Source organism: Antechinus flavipes, chromosome 4 (assembly GCF_016432865.1).
Source record: "Antechinus flavipes isolate AdamAnt ecotype Samford, QLD, Australia chromosome 4, AdamAnt_v2, whole genome shotgun sequence".
Classification (NCBI taxonomy): domain Eukaryota; kingdom Metazoa; phylum Chordata; class Mammalia; order Dasyuromorphia; family Dasyuridae; genus Antechinus; species Antechinus flavipes.
Genome location: NC_067401.1, coordinates 464,264,648 through 464,280,214, shown reverse-complemented (window position 1 = coordinate 464,280,214; position 15,567 = coordinate 464,264,648). Strand labels below are relative to the sequence as shown.

The 15,567-nt window shown below is 40.2% G+C and overlaps 1 protein-coding gene across 11 annotated transcripts in view; it reads right to left on the bottom strand.

Annotated features, from left to right (window-relative positions):
• Window positions 1-15,567, bottom strand: part of DOCK7 (dedicator of cytokinesis 7) — a 160,097-nt gene that overhangs the window by 100,083 nt on the left and 44,447 nt on the right. For all 11 annotated transcript variants that reach the window (XM_051999529.1, XM_051999531.1, XM_051999532.1 and 8 more), the window contains exons 9-13: window positions 11,013-11,162; window positions 7,762-7,842; window positions 6,260-6,425; window positions 5,378-5,520; window positions 683-776 (exon numbers count right to left, since the gene is read on the bottom strand). In XM_051999529.1, coding sequence (XP_051855489.1) covers window positions 683-776; window positions 5,378-5,520; window positions 6,260-6,425; window positions 7,762-7,842; window positions 11,013-11,162 — 634 coding nt within the window. The remainder of the gene's footprint in view (window positions 1-682; window positions 777-5,377; window positions 5,521-6,259; window positions 6,426-7,761; window positions 7,843-11,012; window positions 11,163-15,567) is intronic.

The window sequence follows — 15,567 nt, the reverse complement described above, 5'->3', positions numbered from 1 at the left end:
CTGGAGAGCCTCTAGAAGGAATAAAATGAATAACAGTCTAATTCTTTTCATTCTGCTTCATGACACAAACAAATTCAAAATCAAACATGTCACAATTCGATAACTATTTAACAATCATTTACTAAGTGATAAATATCTGCAAAGAATTTATTAATAACTGGGAAAGATAAGAAGATAATGAAGATATGAGTTTATAAACTATCTATTCAGTCCTCAGAGCTATAGAGGAAGGTATTCCGTGTTTGAAAAATTTGACGATAAATCCCACACTGACAAGAGACTCTTAAAAGTGCTTCCTAAGTAGATATGTTGACATTAACTTTGGAAGGAATAAGCACAATTGTATTCTGAAATGGAGAACTCAAGTCAATCCTATTATTATTTATCATGTTCATAATCTTTAGTTACTACAGGAACTTATTGAAAGATTACTTTCTCCGTGTGTGGGGGAAAAAATCTATTTTTCGGCATTGTATGAAACTATATCAACATATAAATAATTAGTTCCCCAGCAGCCTTGTGTTCAAGCCATATATTTTAAAAGATTAATGAGATGAAGGCGAGGAATTATAGGGCATATCTGTGAAATCAGGAAAAATGAATAAATAAAATGGTCATTTTAGCGTCTAAGGAAACAAAACAAAAATGCTTATAATCCTGTTCTTCTAAAACCAACACATACCTGTAATGGGTCTTAATCGCCGTAAGACAGAAGATGGCCTTCTCATATCAGCAAGAAACTTATAGAGATCCTCATCACTTAAGCGATCTCCTTCCTGTTTTGAAAACAGAAATCACATGTTTTATAGGGAATATAAACATAAGGGGAAAAAAAATTCTGATTTCCTATGTTCTATAACTGTCAGTGAAATGTTTCCTAAGTCAACAAAAGTATGATTATGAATTAACTCCATTTATTTCCTTTTCTGTTTATTTGTGACGTCTGATATTCTTTGAAGACTTTTAATTTTATGAGGGCAGATATTCCTTCCACTGACAGACTCCTATACCATCTCCTGTTGGACAATCCATCCACAGACATTTAGTAAGCACCAACTACACACTAAGTACCGGGCTCAGCATCAGGGAAACAGGGACAAAAATCAAACAGGCCCTGTCCTCCAGAAGGAGACCTTCATCATCCATACACACAACCCAGAGTAATTTGTTGGGAGAAGTCAGTAGCCATAGGGCACGAAGGAGAACAGATCTGGACCAAGTTCAGAAGGACGTGAGACTACGAGGAGGATGTGAGGGGGAGAGTATTCTAGGGCTGAGGACAGGCTGCAAAGACACACCCCTGGGAGACACTCCGGGGTGGAGGACAAGGGCTAGGCAAGGGAAGGTGGAAGAGGGGAAGAGCTCCTCCATGAAGCATCCTTCGGAACCTATCCTGGTCATCGCACCCAGACTTGGGGCCACAAAGGCCCCCGTTCTGTTGGCAAAGCTGTCCAGAATCCATGGTTAAAACAGAAGGTGAATGGATGACTACCGGAGAGTCCCAGGGACAAAAGACAAACTCAGACCAAATCACTGGACAAAACCGCGTCCGCTCCAGGCACAGGGACTCCAAGCCGTCTGGGACTGCTCGACTCATGGAGAGCCTTCCATTTCTCCTGCACGATTCCCTGCCTGGGGGGCTCCACTGCGCCCAACACCGCACGGGCACACTTCCAGCAACTCCCTTCCCTCGCCTGCTCTGCTGGCACTGGGTCCCAAAAGAAGGTCTTCTCACAGCTCTAACAGAATCAGTCACTCAAGGGAGCAGGGAGCCCCAGAACCAGGTCCGGCCTGGCCTAAGCGAGCGTCCCACCGAGAGCCTGCCTGGGGAGAGCCCGCGCCTGCTAATGGCAGCCCCCCCACACTGACAGGCTGGGACCCTTCCGAGGATATGTCTCTTTGGAACCTCCAGCCCGAGCCTCCTTCTGTTCCCTGGGACCAAGCACCACAAGGACTCTACTTCTCACATCAGACAGCCTTTCCAGTCCTTGAACATATGTATCACAGCCCCTGAAGTCTTTTATTTTCCAAGCTAAAAATTCCTGTTTCCTTCAACCCAGAGCCAAATGAGAGCCACCTGAGGCTTAAGGGACGAACAGCAGCCTCTCCCTTCTTCTCGCTGCCTCTGCAACCTCATTCTTGTAAGAGAGACAGCCCGGGGCCTCTTGGACATTATTACATGCATATTTCCAACCAGACCACCCTCTGGTACGTTCTCTCTGGAAGCCCCCAAGGGGAGTCTTCCCAGCAACGCCACGGCGGGGTCACTTCCCCAGACGGTTCTTCTGCCCTGGCTGAGCTGATCATGCCGACCTCATCTCCTCAGTGTCGCTTCCACTTCCTCCCAAGGCTCAGATGGAGGATGAGGGGCCAAATCCAACAGCTCCATTATCCTCAGGCACTTTAAATAAAATAAATAATTGATGGCAAATCTTTCCCATTTCTATTTTCTTATCTTCCCAGTGACACAAATAAATATTCTTGACACGGTCACACCGAGCTTTCTTGCCAAACTCCTTCTTAGGTCCACAGTTGTTTGCACTGTCCCTGGATAAGAGACTGTTCGTCATCTTGTACCACCTTCTTTTGGGCCGTGCGGAGACATCTGTGCCCTGCAGCAAGATTTCCCATGACTCTCGGCTGGTTCCCGGAGGCATAAGGTATCTCAGAGATACTGGGCCTGAGTGCAAACGAGGTTTCCCTTGGCGAGTTGTTCTGCCTTAGTTTCCTCAACAGGGTCTCGATGATATTAGTAAAGGGCTTAGCTCAGGGCTGGGCAGAGAGCAGGTGCTGATTAAATCGCGTTCCCTTTCCCCTCTCCTGGCCAAGACGGTCCCTAGATTCTTACAGCATCTTCACTGTCTTCAGTGAAACTTCTGTAAGAGCTTGGGATCATAAATGGCAGAAACACCTTTCTTACCCAGCTCCACCTGCCAGCAACAACAGCCTGTCTAAGGAAGTCAATGTCAAGTTGCCTTTGGAGGCTTCTTTTCATCTTCAGCCTTGCCTTGATCCTGGTAAGGGTTTTTTCATTTGCTTTCATGGGTAAATGGTGTAAATATACTGAGGCAGCCGATTCAAAGCCACTAAACTCAACGTTAAAAACTGATTAAGTTTCTATGACATGTGAAGGCACTGTGATAGTAAGCACTGAGTTATCTAAAATCAAAAATTACACTGTCCCTGACTTCAAGGGGTTACTCTCCAAGAAAGCAGGTACATGACGTGTGCAGATGAGTAGCAGATGATGTGAAGAGGGAACTAGAGGGTGTTGGAAAAGGCTTGTCAAGGGAAGTGCCATCAGGGCTGACTCTGGAAGAAATACAAAAATCCTCAAGACATGGGGACAGCACTCATCCCAGGCCATGAGAAATCACTGATACAAACAGGCAAAGGTAGGAGATGGACTACCAAGCTTCGGTTAGAGCTCGTTGTCCAGTTTGGTAGGAATATGGACTGCAAGAAGAAAATGGGAAATTAAGTGTTAAAATAGATCGGATTTAACTGAATGGTCAGAAGCAAAATATTGGTGGGGGCAGCCAGGAAAGAAGGAGAATGACAGAGAATTATAAATGGCAAAAATGGAATGGAAGGAATCCACAGTTCCTACTCATAACTGAATATGAATGGGATGGGCTCACCTATAAAATGGAAGCAGATATTAAAAAGCAAAATCCCATAATATGTTATTTACAAGAAGAATATTTGAAACAGAGAGACACACAGAGGAAAGATAAAGGATTCAAGTAAAATCTACTCTGCTTCAGCTGAAGTAAAAAGAGCAGGATAGCAATTATGATCTCAGACAAAACAAAAGCAAAAATAGATCTAATTAAAAGAGATAAGGAATAAAGTGCATCTAGCTAAAAGATACCATAGACAATGAAATTATATCAGTATAAAATATATGTGCAAATTCCAATAGACTTGTGATGCAAAGAGCCATTGCCATTCACATCAAGAGAGATGAACTACGGAGACTGAATGTGGATCAAAGCATAGTATTTTCAACTTTTGTTGTTGTTTGCTTGCTTTTTTTCCCCCTTTGGATCTGATTTTTCTTCCACAGCATGATGAATATGGAATTATGTTTGAAAGAATTGCATATGTTTAGCCTAAAATGGGTTGCTTGCTGTATAGAGGAGAGGGGAGAAAGAAAGGGAGGAAAATTTGTTTTGTGGACCCACAAATTTATTTTGTGGGGGTAAATGTTGAAAACTATCTTTGCATGTATTTGGAAAAATAAAAAGCTATTACCAAAAAACACAAAACATATGTATACCAAATAGTATAGCATCCAAGTTTTTAAAGGAGAAGTTAAATGCATTAAATAGGAAACAGACAATAAAACTAAAGTAGTGGGAGGACCTCAACTTTCCCCTTTCAGAATTAGATAATTCTAATAAATAAAATAAACAAGAAAAAATTAAGGCAATAAATAGAATTTTAGAAAAGAGATGTAAGAGACCTCTGGAGAAAAATGAATGGAGATAAAAGGAATATACCATTTTTCTCAGCAGCACATGACATCTTCATCAAGATTTATCATGTATTAAGGTATAAAAACCTCACAATCAAATGCAGAAAGGCAGAAATATTAGATGCCTCATTTTCAGAAAGGGGCATAGAAAGATAGGTTAAAGTTAACCGAAAACAAAATTAATCCTAAAGAATGAATGGGTCAAAGAACAAATCATAGAAAGAATCAATAATTTCCTTAAAGAGAATGACAACAATAAGACAACGAACCAAAATTTATAGATACCATCAAAGCAGTACTTAGGGGAAACTTCATATCTCTAAATGCTTACATCAACAAAATAAGAAAAAGCAGATCAATGAATTGGGCATGCAACTAAGAAAACCAGAAAAAGAACAAATTAAAAGTCCACAATGAAACATCAAATTAGAAATTCTGAAAAATCAAAGAAAAAATAAGAAAACCACTGACCTTATAAAGAAAACTAGGAGATGGTTTTAAGAAAAAAACAATCAAATAGATAAAACAATTGGTTAATTTAATTAAAAAAAGAAGAAAACCAAATTACTAGTGTCAAAAATGAAAAGGATGAATTCACCACCAATGAACAAGAAATTAAAACAATTGTTAGGAGCTATTCTGCCCAATTACATGCCAATAAATGTGATAATCTAAGTAAATGGATAAATATTTACAAAAATATAATATCATCAATTAATTCTAATACCAATAACTGCAATGTGACTCAGTCATCCATATTCCTGCTTTTCTCCTCTGACTCTCAATCTTTTGGATGCACTCAGTCAGTCTTATAGTCGGTTTAGCCTTTATGAAGCCACAATTCAAGGAGGGGACAGGCACACGCAGTGTCCCTCAGACTTGCTAGACCAAAAATACCTGCTTAAAAAAGTTTGTCACTGTGAGGGTTGCCGGTCGAAAGGTGGTAAGGCTACAAGCTTCATCCCCGCTGGTGGTTCTTTCTAGGGATCGTCTGCCAACCACACTGGAATTTCTTCTCTCAGACCATGATCCTTTGCGTTCTAACAAGGGAAAAAATAAAATGTACAGTGAATTAAAGCCAGTTTTAAGCCATCAGCTCTAAATTCAGAATCATCCAAAGTCGTGAGAAACCATGGAATAAGCAGTTATGCTAAAGAAACGACTCTCCTGCGCAGGAACTACCACGAGGCAAGGTCACACATGGGAGAGAAGTGGGCTCAGGAAGGAGAACGCTTCGCTGTGAACAGTCTCTCCGACCCTTACCGAGATTGTGAGCACAAGCAAGCCAATTTCCTCATCTATAAACTGGACATGTGCAGGGCTACCTCGCAGGGTTCCGGTAAGGACCAAAGGAGACACTGTATTTAGAGCACTTCACAACATATCTAAATGGCAGTATTACTCTTATCTCAAGGGAAGAGAGACCTGTAGCTTCACAATCTCAAAGCTAAATTATTAACTGTCACAAGTCTTTATCATGCAAGATTTCTATATCTCTCCTACGCAGGAAGACGAAGTTACTGGTTTGAAAGACACTCAGAATTAGCTAAAGAGATGTGCAGTTTGCAAGTGTCCACTCAGAAGGCACCCTCAGTCTTACCTGTGTGCTCTGAGATAAGGGCACATGACTTGCTTCCAAGCTGCCCAAGGTTCTACTGTCTACTACTGAATTACACTTCATCATGTCTGACTTAGATTCCAAGGACTAGAAAGGCAAGGAGAGAACGTCAGCAGTAAGAGCTGCACTTGGCCCGGGCAGACGCAGGGCCCGCTTCCTACCTCCAGTACTGATCTCTACGTCGGAGGAATCTCTCTCTAAACTCCCGGCGCTGCTGACGATGTTCATCAGGTGGATGGCCGTCCAGGCAAACGGCATGCGGTACTTCCCCAGTCTCTGACAAAACTGCTCGGCCTGGCTCCTCAGCTTCTCCAGCTTCTCCTTGTTCTGAAAAAATATGCCAAAGAATTCACTGCCACATTTGCACCAATAGCACCCAGAGATCGACCCACGACAGGGGATCGACCCACGACAGGGGACTCACACATTCAGCAACCACAGACATAAATAAGTGTGTACAAATACTATGGATTAGGTAGTTATTTTTCTTCTCCCTGCCAATAAAATGTTCAGCCTTAAAGGTATTCATTCATTCATTGATTCAATAAACCTTTACTAAGCACTTAGCCCGTGAGCACTTGAGGCAAAAGGAAGGAAGCAAAGATGAATCAAGTTCAATCCCTTGTCCTCACGGAGTTTATATAATCTAGTATATGTAGGAGATTTTTTTTTTTTTTTGATTTGACAAAGCTTCCAAAATGGGAAACATTTTTCCTTTCGCTAAAGGCTAAGGACAAAAGGATTTTGGACACATCCAATTTACAGTCAGCTATGTCAAAATTTAATCTCATAGCTGTGCAAGTATATAAGTAATTTCAGAAGTTAGATACTTATTACAGTTCCAAATAATTCAGAGTTTAATTTATTTTAATTTTTTAAAACTTATTTTCATTTTAAAAAAGAAATTTTGCCTATTTAGGATATTTTTTATGTATCCCTGAGTTGCCAAATTTTTCTGTGTTATCTTCTTGCCATTGTATATTACCTGAAACTTCCACAAAACTCCCCCAAATTCTCATTTAATTTCTTCTGCCAATCCACGATATATCAAAATCATGATGGAGAAAGTCATGATGTGGAAGGGATAACTATATTTAGGACCTAAGCTGAGAGAACCAAATGGAGGAGAAGAGGATGTCTCAGAAAATACTGGCTTCCCTGTCAAACAAAGAGGGCATATAGTCCCAGACTGAGGGACCACCAGTCATGGTTATTGCAGATGGGGTTCAAGACCAGGGTCAGAATTTGATGATTTCTGTAGTTCCTACCAATCCAAGATCTATGACCCTATAGCTTAAGTATTTATTGAGCTATTAATACTTAATTTATTAAGTATTTATTATGAAGCCAGTCTGAATTTCTACTTTAAAAAAAAAAAAGGAATTTTAGGGGCAGCAAGGTGGCACAGAGGATAGAGCACCAGCTCTGAAGTCAGAGGACCTGAGTTCAAATCTAGCCTCATACACCTAACACTACCTGGCTATGTGACACTGGGCAAGTCACTTAACCTCAACTGCCTCAGAAAAAAAAAAAAAAAGAAAGAAAAAAGAAAAGAAAAGAAAAATAAAAAGACAAAAACTTTTAAAGGAATTTTAAGACTGTTAAAATTTACAACTAGCACTATTTCCTGAGACCAAAATGAGGAGAGAAAGGGAATTATCACCTTAGTAGCATCTGCTTCTTTGAAAATCATATATGGCTCTGCACACTCTCCAATGTCCCCTTGCTGTAGAACTTTTTCTAGCTGAGAAAAGAAAGAGAGGACCCCAAATTACATTTACAACAAAATCAACTATTTAGCAATGCTACAAAAAACATGGAGTTCCAACACAATACAATTGGGAAAAAACACCACCACAAGCAACTGAATACTCTGCAATTATTATGGGCAACACTGGCCCTAGAAAAGAGAGGAGAAAAGGAATCTCTCTCCTTCCTCCAATACAGTAAGGAGAAGAAGGTTCTTAAAGAAATATTTGGGACTGTCAGACACTGTGAACCTGAATTGATTTTTTCCTCTTTTTAAATCATTTTCTCAAGGAATGGGTCATTGGGAAAGGAAGGACATATGTTAGTGAGAAATTGAGAAACAAATGTGAGATCAAATAAAATTCTGATGATTTAAGCTAATCACCAATCACCAATCTGTGATCATGATGTGATCTATGATGTGGGGTTTGCTACCAAAAGTTGGGTTTCGGTCATGTGAAAAATTCAAAAGGCCATTTTCTTTGGCAAAAGGTAGATTTATTTAGGGAAATAGGTTACAGTGAAAATGAAGAAATATAACAAGACACCAGAAATGGGAAATATGAAAGAGTTGCAAGAGCATATGAAAGACAAGTTCCAAAGTGGAAAAAAAAAACAAGCTTTGCTCCCATTCTCCTAGCAGAAACCTTTTTTGAGGAGAACAGGAGCAAAGCTTGGTTTCTTTTTTTAAAGTCTTAGGAAGCTGAGACAGATATACAGATAGGAGGAGCCATTGGACAAAGACCCGAAGAACAAGCTCCTGGAAAGGACAGTATCAGGGCCATTAGCACAGGGCTGGTCTTGGCTAGAAACTGCCGGTTCTCAGGAGACAGGCCAGGTGGCTCCCTCACTTCCTATGGTCAAGTGAGAGGCAAAGTCCTTGGTCGGGAAATGGGAGGAAAGAGTTAGTATAGTTGTTGCAGGGAAGAGCGAGGGAAAGTCAACCAGGAAACAGCATTAACATAAGACTCTCCAAGCACAAATTGGAACACGTCCCTGCTCTAGATAACAAACTTCATCTCCAGGATCAAAACTGATCTTTTTGCTTCTCTTCTGAAGCTCCCTGTGACCCAGCAGGCTCCACACCACCCACACCAGGGTCTGGCCAAACAGCCTTCCATTTCCCACTAGGGACTCCCAAGTTTCTTCCAGGGCTCTCCCTGTACATGAAGCCTTTGCTGCTTCCCCCAAGACACAATGTCCTCCTTCCCAAAACAAACTTGTCTTTGTTGTGTATAAGCTAGCTCCCTAAGGTCACTTCCATTCGAATCGAAGTTTTCTCAAGGATGGAACTTAAATCATTTTTAGTTTTTGTATCTCATTAACACAGTGCCCAGAACACACCAAACATGTAATCAGTGTTGCCAGACTGGTCTCATTTGATCTTCAAAACAATGTGGAGGGAGGTACTGTTACTACTGTCCCCGTTTTACAGAGGAAGAAAATGAGGCTGGAAGCAGGGAAGTGACTTCCAAGACCCACTTGTCTGAAAAGAAACCCTGTGTTTGAAAAAAAGACTCCGACGGTCTTCCTGAGTGTAAGACCAGACTACCGCGGTCCCTTGTAGCTGCCTTTGTTCTCCATACACAAGAGTCAAGAGAAGCTGTAGGGCAATGAGGGGCAAGTTAATTACATTTACCCATTTACTCTTGTTTACAACATTTGTGGTTGTTCTTTTTTTGAAGGCAAGACAACTTCTCTACCCTTGAACTGAAAATTGGGACACAGTGACTATTAGAGCAGCTAAGAAAAGATATTTTTACAGAAAGAAATCTGCTCAATGTTTTAAAAAGATAGTGATATAGGTTTTTTTAATTAAGTAAAACATTTCCATATTAATCATTTTATACAAGAAGACTTGAAATAAAAGGACAAAATGAAGGGGAAAAATAGCAATTAATCTATGCATTGATGTTCATTGATTCCCTTGATATCCTTGAGCTTTTGTTCTTCCAGATGAAATCTTTCTATTATTTTTTCTAGCTCTATAAAATAATTCAATAGTTTGATTGGCATGGAATTGTTTTATAACTGTGTTCATATAGTTCCTGGGTTTGTCTTGGCAGGTGGACAATTTTATATTGTCTATAGTTATTTTAAATGAAATTTCTTTATGTCTTGCTGCAGGACTTCATTAGTAATAAACTGAAATGCTGATGATTTTCTGTGGGTGTATTTTGTATCCTGCAACTTTGCTAAAGTTATTAATAATTACAAATGGTTTGTTGATTCTCTAGGATTTTCTAAGTATAACATCGTAACACCTACAAATAGTGAGAGTTTTGTTTCTTCACTGCCTATTTATTCTAATTCCTTTTAGTTTCTTTTTCTTCTCTTATTGATGTAGCTAACATTTCTAATACAATATTAAATAACAGAAGTGATAATGGGCATCCTTGCTTCACCCCTGACTGTATCTGAAAGACTTCTAGCTTATCCCCAATATATATAACGCTTGCTGATGGTTTTAGATAAATATTACTTATAATTTTAAGGTAAATTCCATTTATTCCTATGCTCTCTTGTACTTTTGATAGGAAAGCGTGCTGTATTTTGTCAAAGGCTTTTTCTGCATTCATTGAGACAATCACATGATTTCTGCTGGTTTTGTTATTGATAGGGTCGATTATGCTGATAGTTTTCCTAATACTGACCCAGCCTGGCATTGCTGTTATAAATCCTACCTGATCATAAAGAATGAACTTTGTGCTATATTTTTGCTAGTATTTTATTTTAAAATTTTGCATCAATATTCATTAGGGAAACTGGTCCATCCTATCCTTTCTCTGTTTTGGCTTTTCCTGATTTAGGTATCAGCATCAGAATTGTGACCTACAAGGAATTTGGTAGGACTCCTTCCCTGCCTATTTTCTTACTTTATATAATACTGGGATTGATTGTTCTTTAAATGTTTGGTAGAATTCACTTAGGAATCCATCTGGTCTTGGGGGTTTTCTCTTTCCACAGTACCCTTGCTAACTGGCTTATGGAATTCACAAACCTACCTTTTGAGCCCAGGAAGAAAACCAGACCCACACAAAGATAAATAGGGCCACAGGGCCCGTTCATGAGGAATACATCGTTTTGGTGTTAGAGGAATTTAAAATATACCCTGGAGATAAGATTAGAGAAGGGCAGCATATTTTAAACAAGTTTGATTCTTACCTTTATTACAAGAAATACATCTTGAGATGGATAAGTGATAGAAAAAATGGCAGATCTCGCCAAGGTGGTGATGGCAGCAGGGGGCACATGGGGTCGCAGCATGCCTTTCATTTGCTCAGAGTTAAGGTCAAAATAAAAATTCTCTGAAATCTAAAAGAGAGAGTAATTTTTTTTATAGGCAGTTAAGACACATTTTATTTAGCCATCAACTTAATAAAACTACATGTACTCAATCAAAAAGATTTTAGAAGCATTTATAAAAGTCACCATTAACATAATTTATGAAACACAGAACTACAACCAATCTTTTGATGGCCAACTCCAAAAATCCTGGTCAATGGGAGCAAAGTTAGCAAAGGGCAAGTATCTGTCATGAGAGGGGGAAGAGGGCGGAATCTGAAAGCTCTGAGTGCGAATGGCGCATGACTCAAGAGAAGAAGGAAGGAGGAGTCAAATACAAGCACAGAACAGGCGCGGCAGCCGACTGAGGCAGTCACGGAAGGACCCCAGCGGCCCCTCACAATGACCATCTCCCCAGGAGGGAGCTGCGACGGCCTTGGTGAAGGGAACTACCATGAATCCCTGAAAGACGACATTATGAACTAGCACTTCACGTGTACCTCCCCAGCACAAGACCGCGAGAGGTTCCGCCCATCCACCTCCAAAAGGACAAATTCAAATATTGACAGACCAACACTATTTCCTATTTGGGGGCGTCATCAAGGGTTCAATGTCCACTCGGGGAGAAAGCCTAAACAAACGTCCTGGGGTTAGGCACCTTTCGGCCTGGAACGTTTCATGTTATCATCATCTCTGCAGCGTTTGAGAAGGGTGAGCAAAGCAGGTCAGAATCCAAAAGGATCTTGGACTATTGGGCTGAGTCCGGAAACGGAGAAGATGGAGGCTGATGTGGTTTTGTTTTCTTATTGACTATTTACAAGTAATTTTGTCCTGGAACCATTTAGGGCGTGATTCTTTGTTTCTGAACTTGGTTCAGAAGTCAAGCAGCCGGTAATGGTTAATTTTAGAAATCCAGCTACCTTAGGGGAAAGAAGGAACTCTGCTCAGTTCTGAAGAACAATGGAAGAAGCTGAAAAAAGACAAGTTTTGGTTCCATGTAAAGAAAAACTTCCTAATAATTAGCAGTCTAAATGGTAAAATCCAACTGCCTTTGAAGGTCATAAACTCCACATCATTAGCAGTTTTCAATCAAAGCCTAGAATGGAAGATCCTGTTGAAAGTATTCTTGGGGGACAGAATCAAAGATGTCAGAGGGATAGGAAGTGCTCCAAAGGGTTCTAGAAAATGCATCCGACTGAATCCTGATGAAAAAATCCAGAAAAATGTTCCGTTAAGTTCTTTGTCCAGCTCAGCTCAGACAGCAAAAGAGACAGGGAGGTCTGCAGACAATAGGGATGGGACTGGGCTTCCCAGCACGTAAGGCACAGAGCACGCCAGTGTCCTGACCAAGTACCCACATACATTGGGTCCCTGAGACAGGGACAGATATGAGATGACACCTTTGTTACCCACGACCCAGCTCCAAGACACAGATCCAAGGCCGGCCAACCAGGAGACCTGCACACAGAGGAGGGGTGGTAACAGTCAGCAGGCCCTGGGCACGGTGCTGAGAAAGGAGGAAGATCAGAAGCCGGGAGCTGCTGCTGAGCTGTGCCTCAGGAACAAGGTGCAGAAGAGACTCTGACGCCAGCACCTGGCCCAGCCTACAGAGGAATCCTCAGGGCTGGAAGGAGCCTATAACTGTCCTTCTAACCCAAGTTTCCCAGCTGACTGACAGACAGGGTCCAGCCACAGTCAACCCTGGTTCAGACCCAAACCTAGGTCAGAACTTGCTGAGCTTAGATCACGGGGAGCAATCAGACTTTGCCTTGGATCAACTGCCTTTGGGAGTTCTGAAAGCTTGCAGGTCCCTGGACTGTCCCCGAGATTCTGGAGTAACCTGATTTTCAATACCTCAAGAAAGTAGCCAGAGGTCCAGCCTCCAGATATATACAAAGGCCACCCTAACATCAAGCCCAAAGTCAGAAATGAGCAATTGGCAAACAAAAATATTCCCTCATAAAAATGGTCTATGGTGGTAATAATGGATTATGGTGGCAGGGACACTCAAGACGCAAATACAGATGAAGAAAATGACTCCAAAGCTTCTACAAGCAAAGTATCAGAGAAAAACATAGCTTGACAACAAATCTAAGTAGAATTTCTGCAAGAGATGAAGCAAGAGTTCAAAAAATAATTTTAAAAAAATTGTAATGAAAGAAATGAGAGCTATAGAAGAAAGAATTGGAATGAGAATAGCTCAGCACAAAACATACAAAATCATGTCCAAGCAATAAAATCCCTGAAAAGTAAATATTCCAAAGAGAAATCGATGAAGCCACAAGGAATATTAAAACAAAGCAAAAAGACTGAAAAAAATAGAAGAAAATGTAAAGTATTTTGCAGCAAAAAAACTGACCTGGAAAACAGATCGGGGGAAAAAATTAATAATCACTGGACTATGTGAATCCCCAAATCAAAAAAAAAAAAAAAAAAGTCCAGGCATCCTATTTTAAGAACTCTTAAAAGAAAACTGTCCAGGTCTCTTAGATCCAGAAAGCAATGTGAAAACAGAATCAACTCAGTCACCTCTTGAAAGAAATCGCTCAGAAATTCACAGTAAAAATCCAGAATTTCAAGATCAAGGAAAAAATACTGCCAGCAGCCAGAAAGAAAGAATTCAAGTGAGGAGGGACCACAATCAGGATCATATAATAGTCACCTATATAATGGAACAGAGCTTGGATATTATATTCCAGAAAGAAAGGCTAGGGGGAATTATCTCATATATAATCAGGCCCCCAAGCACGTGAGGCTAAATAGTCATTGGACCATACTCTATTAATATATATACTTGGAGAAAGAATGGCCCCGCCCACTCTTTGTGCAAGTCCCGATGTGTTGTACAGGAAATGATGATTTTGGTGGGTGGAGGCAGGGGAGTGAAAGGGAAGGGGAAGGAGAGACTGCTGGCTGGCGTCTTGTTGCAGCTGCTCACATTGCTATCACGACCCTCCCCCCCCCTTTCACCTCTGATTCCCCTTCACCTTCTATCTTCCTTCACCTCTCCTAAGAATAAAGATCGACGATTTTCCCTAACCTGAATTCCTGACTCGGGCTGATTTTAAAATACACGGTCATCACATGGAGGGACTTCTGGATAAACCGAGAGCTATCTACACACACATATAGATACACAGGAAGATCTACAGCTACAGGACAGGTATTAGCTAATGGATAATAAACTGGGCAAAGAAAGAAAAAAGAATGGAGTCTTTTCATTGATTATAAGTCTTGAGTTGTTTCAAAAGTCTCTCTTTCACACTAGTTTTCTCTCAGAGACACTTGCCGTCTAGGAATCATGTGATTCCATGAATTTGAAAAAACCCAAATGCCCCCAAGCCCAAACGATAATGGAAAGAAAAGAAGGCTCTATAGTTTGAGAAGAGAGAGCAGCACATACACCCATGAAACTTCCACCCCAAGATCAAGAGAGAAGCTACGGAATTACATAATTGCTATGCTAAAAGGCTAAAAGCCATCCATATGACTGAGGACCCATCATCATCTAGCAAAAACTGGAGTCTAAGATGCAGCTGCCGGCAATCAGGATCAATTAAAAGTGCCAGTGTTGTCAGCTAGGCTCCTGGGTGGGGTTCCAGCTTTAACCCCTAAATATACACATTGAAAGGAGGCTCTCTGGCTCTTGGTCTTGTCATCTCCAAAAGAAAGAGGCTGCATTAGCTGACTTTTACGATACTTCCCCAAAGGGAATCTCTGATCATCTGTGCATTAATACCTTGGTCCTCTTGAGATATTAAAAGTACAAAAGTTGACCTTAGAATGGTGAGTATGTAACCTTCATGAAGCACTTATTTTTTTTTAAAGAAATGGACAAAATAGGAGTTAAAGAGATACCAATTTACATCAGTGAAAGAAGGAACCAAAGTAATGAGGTCACTGCTGTTAAACTGCTAAAAGAAAACATTCAACACAGAATTTCTCAAATCAAAAAGAATATCATTTTAGCTATCAAATGCAACAATGAGACTATTTGATGACTATTATTTTCTTATAATTTCCTTAAACGGTCTTTACTCTATGACCGATTTTTTAAACCTGACAACATATAAGAATTTTGAGATTCATATTTAATTCTCTATAGTTTACTTTTGACATGTTTCTAATGAAATAGCTAGATTACACTGGAGCTGACCATCAATTGTGCTTCAAAATAGAAAAATGCTTAACAATCTTTAGAATTAACATTTTTATCTAAAATTTCTGTTTGTGTTTTTTGGCAAGGTGGATCAAAAACCATTTACTAAATGACTACTATATTCTAAGAACTCTGCTAAATGCAGATAAAAGATTAATGTTTACCAATTACTTGGAAATTTAAATATTTTACATTTACCTTGCAAAATAATATTCTAGGAACATTTTATGACCTATGGCTTAAGATAAAAATATCAAAATAAGATTTCAGAAAATA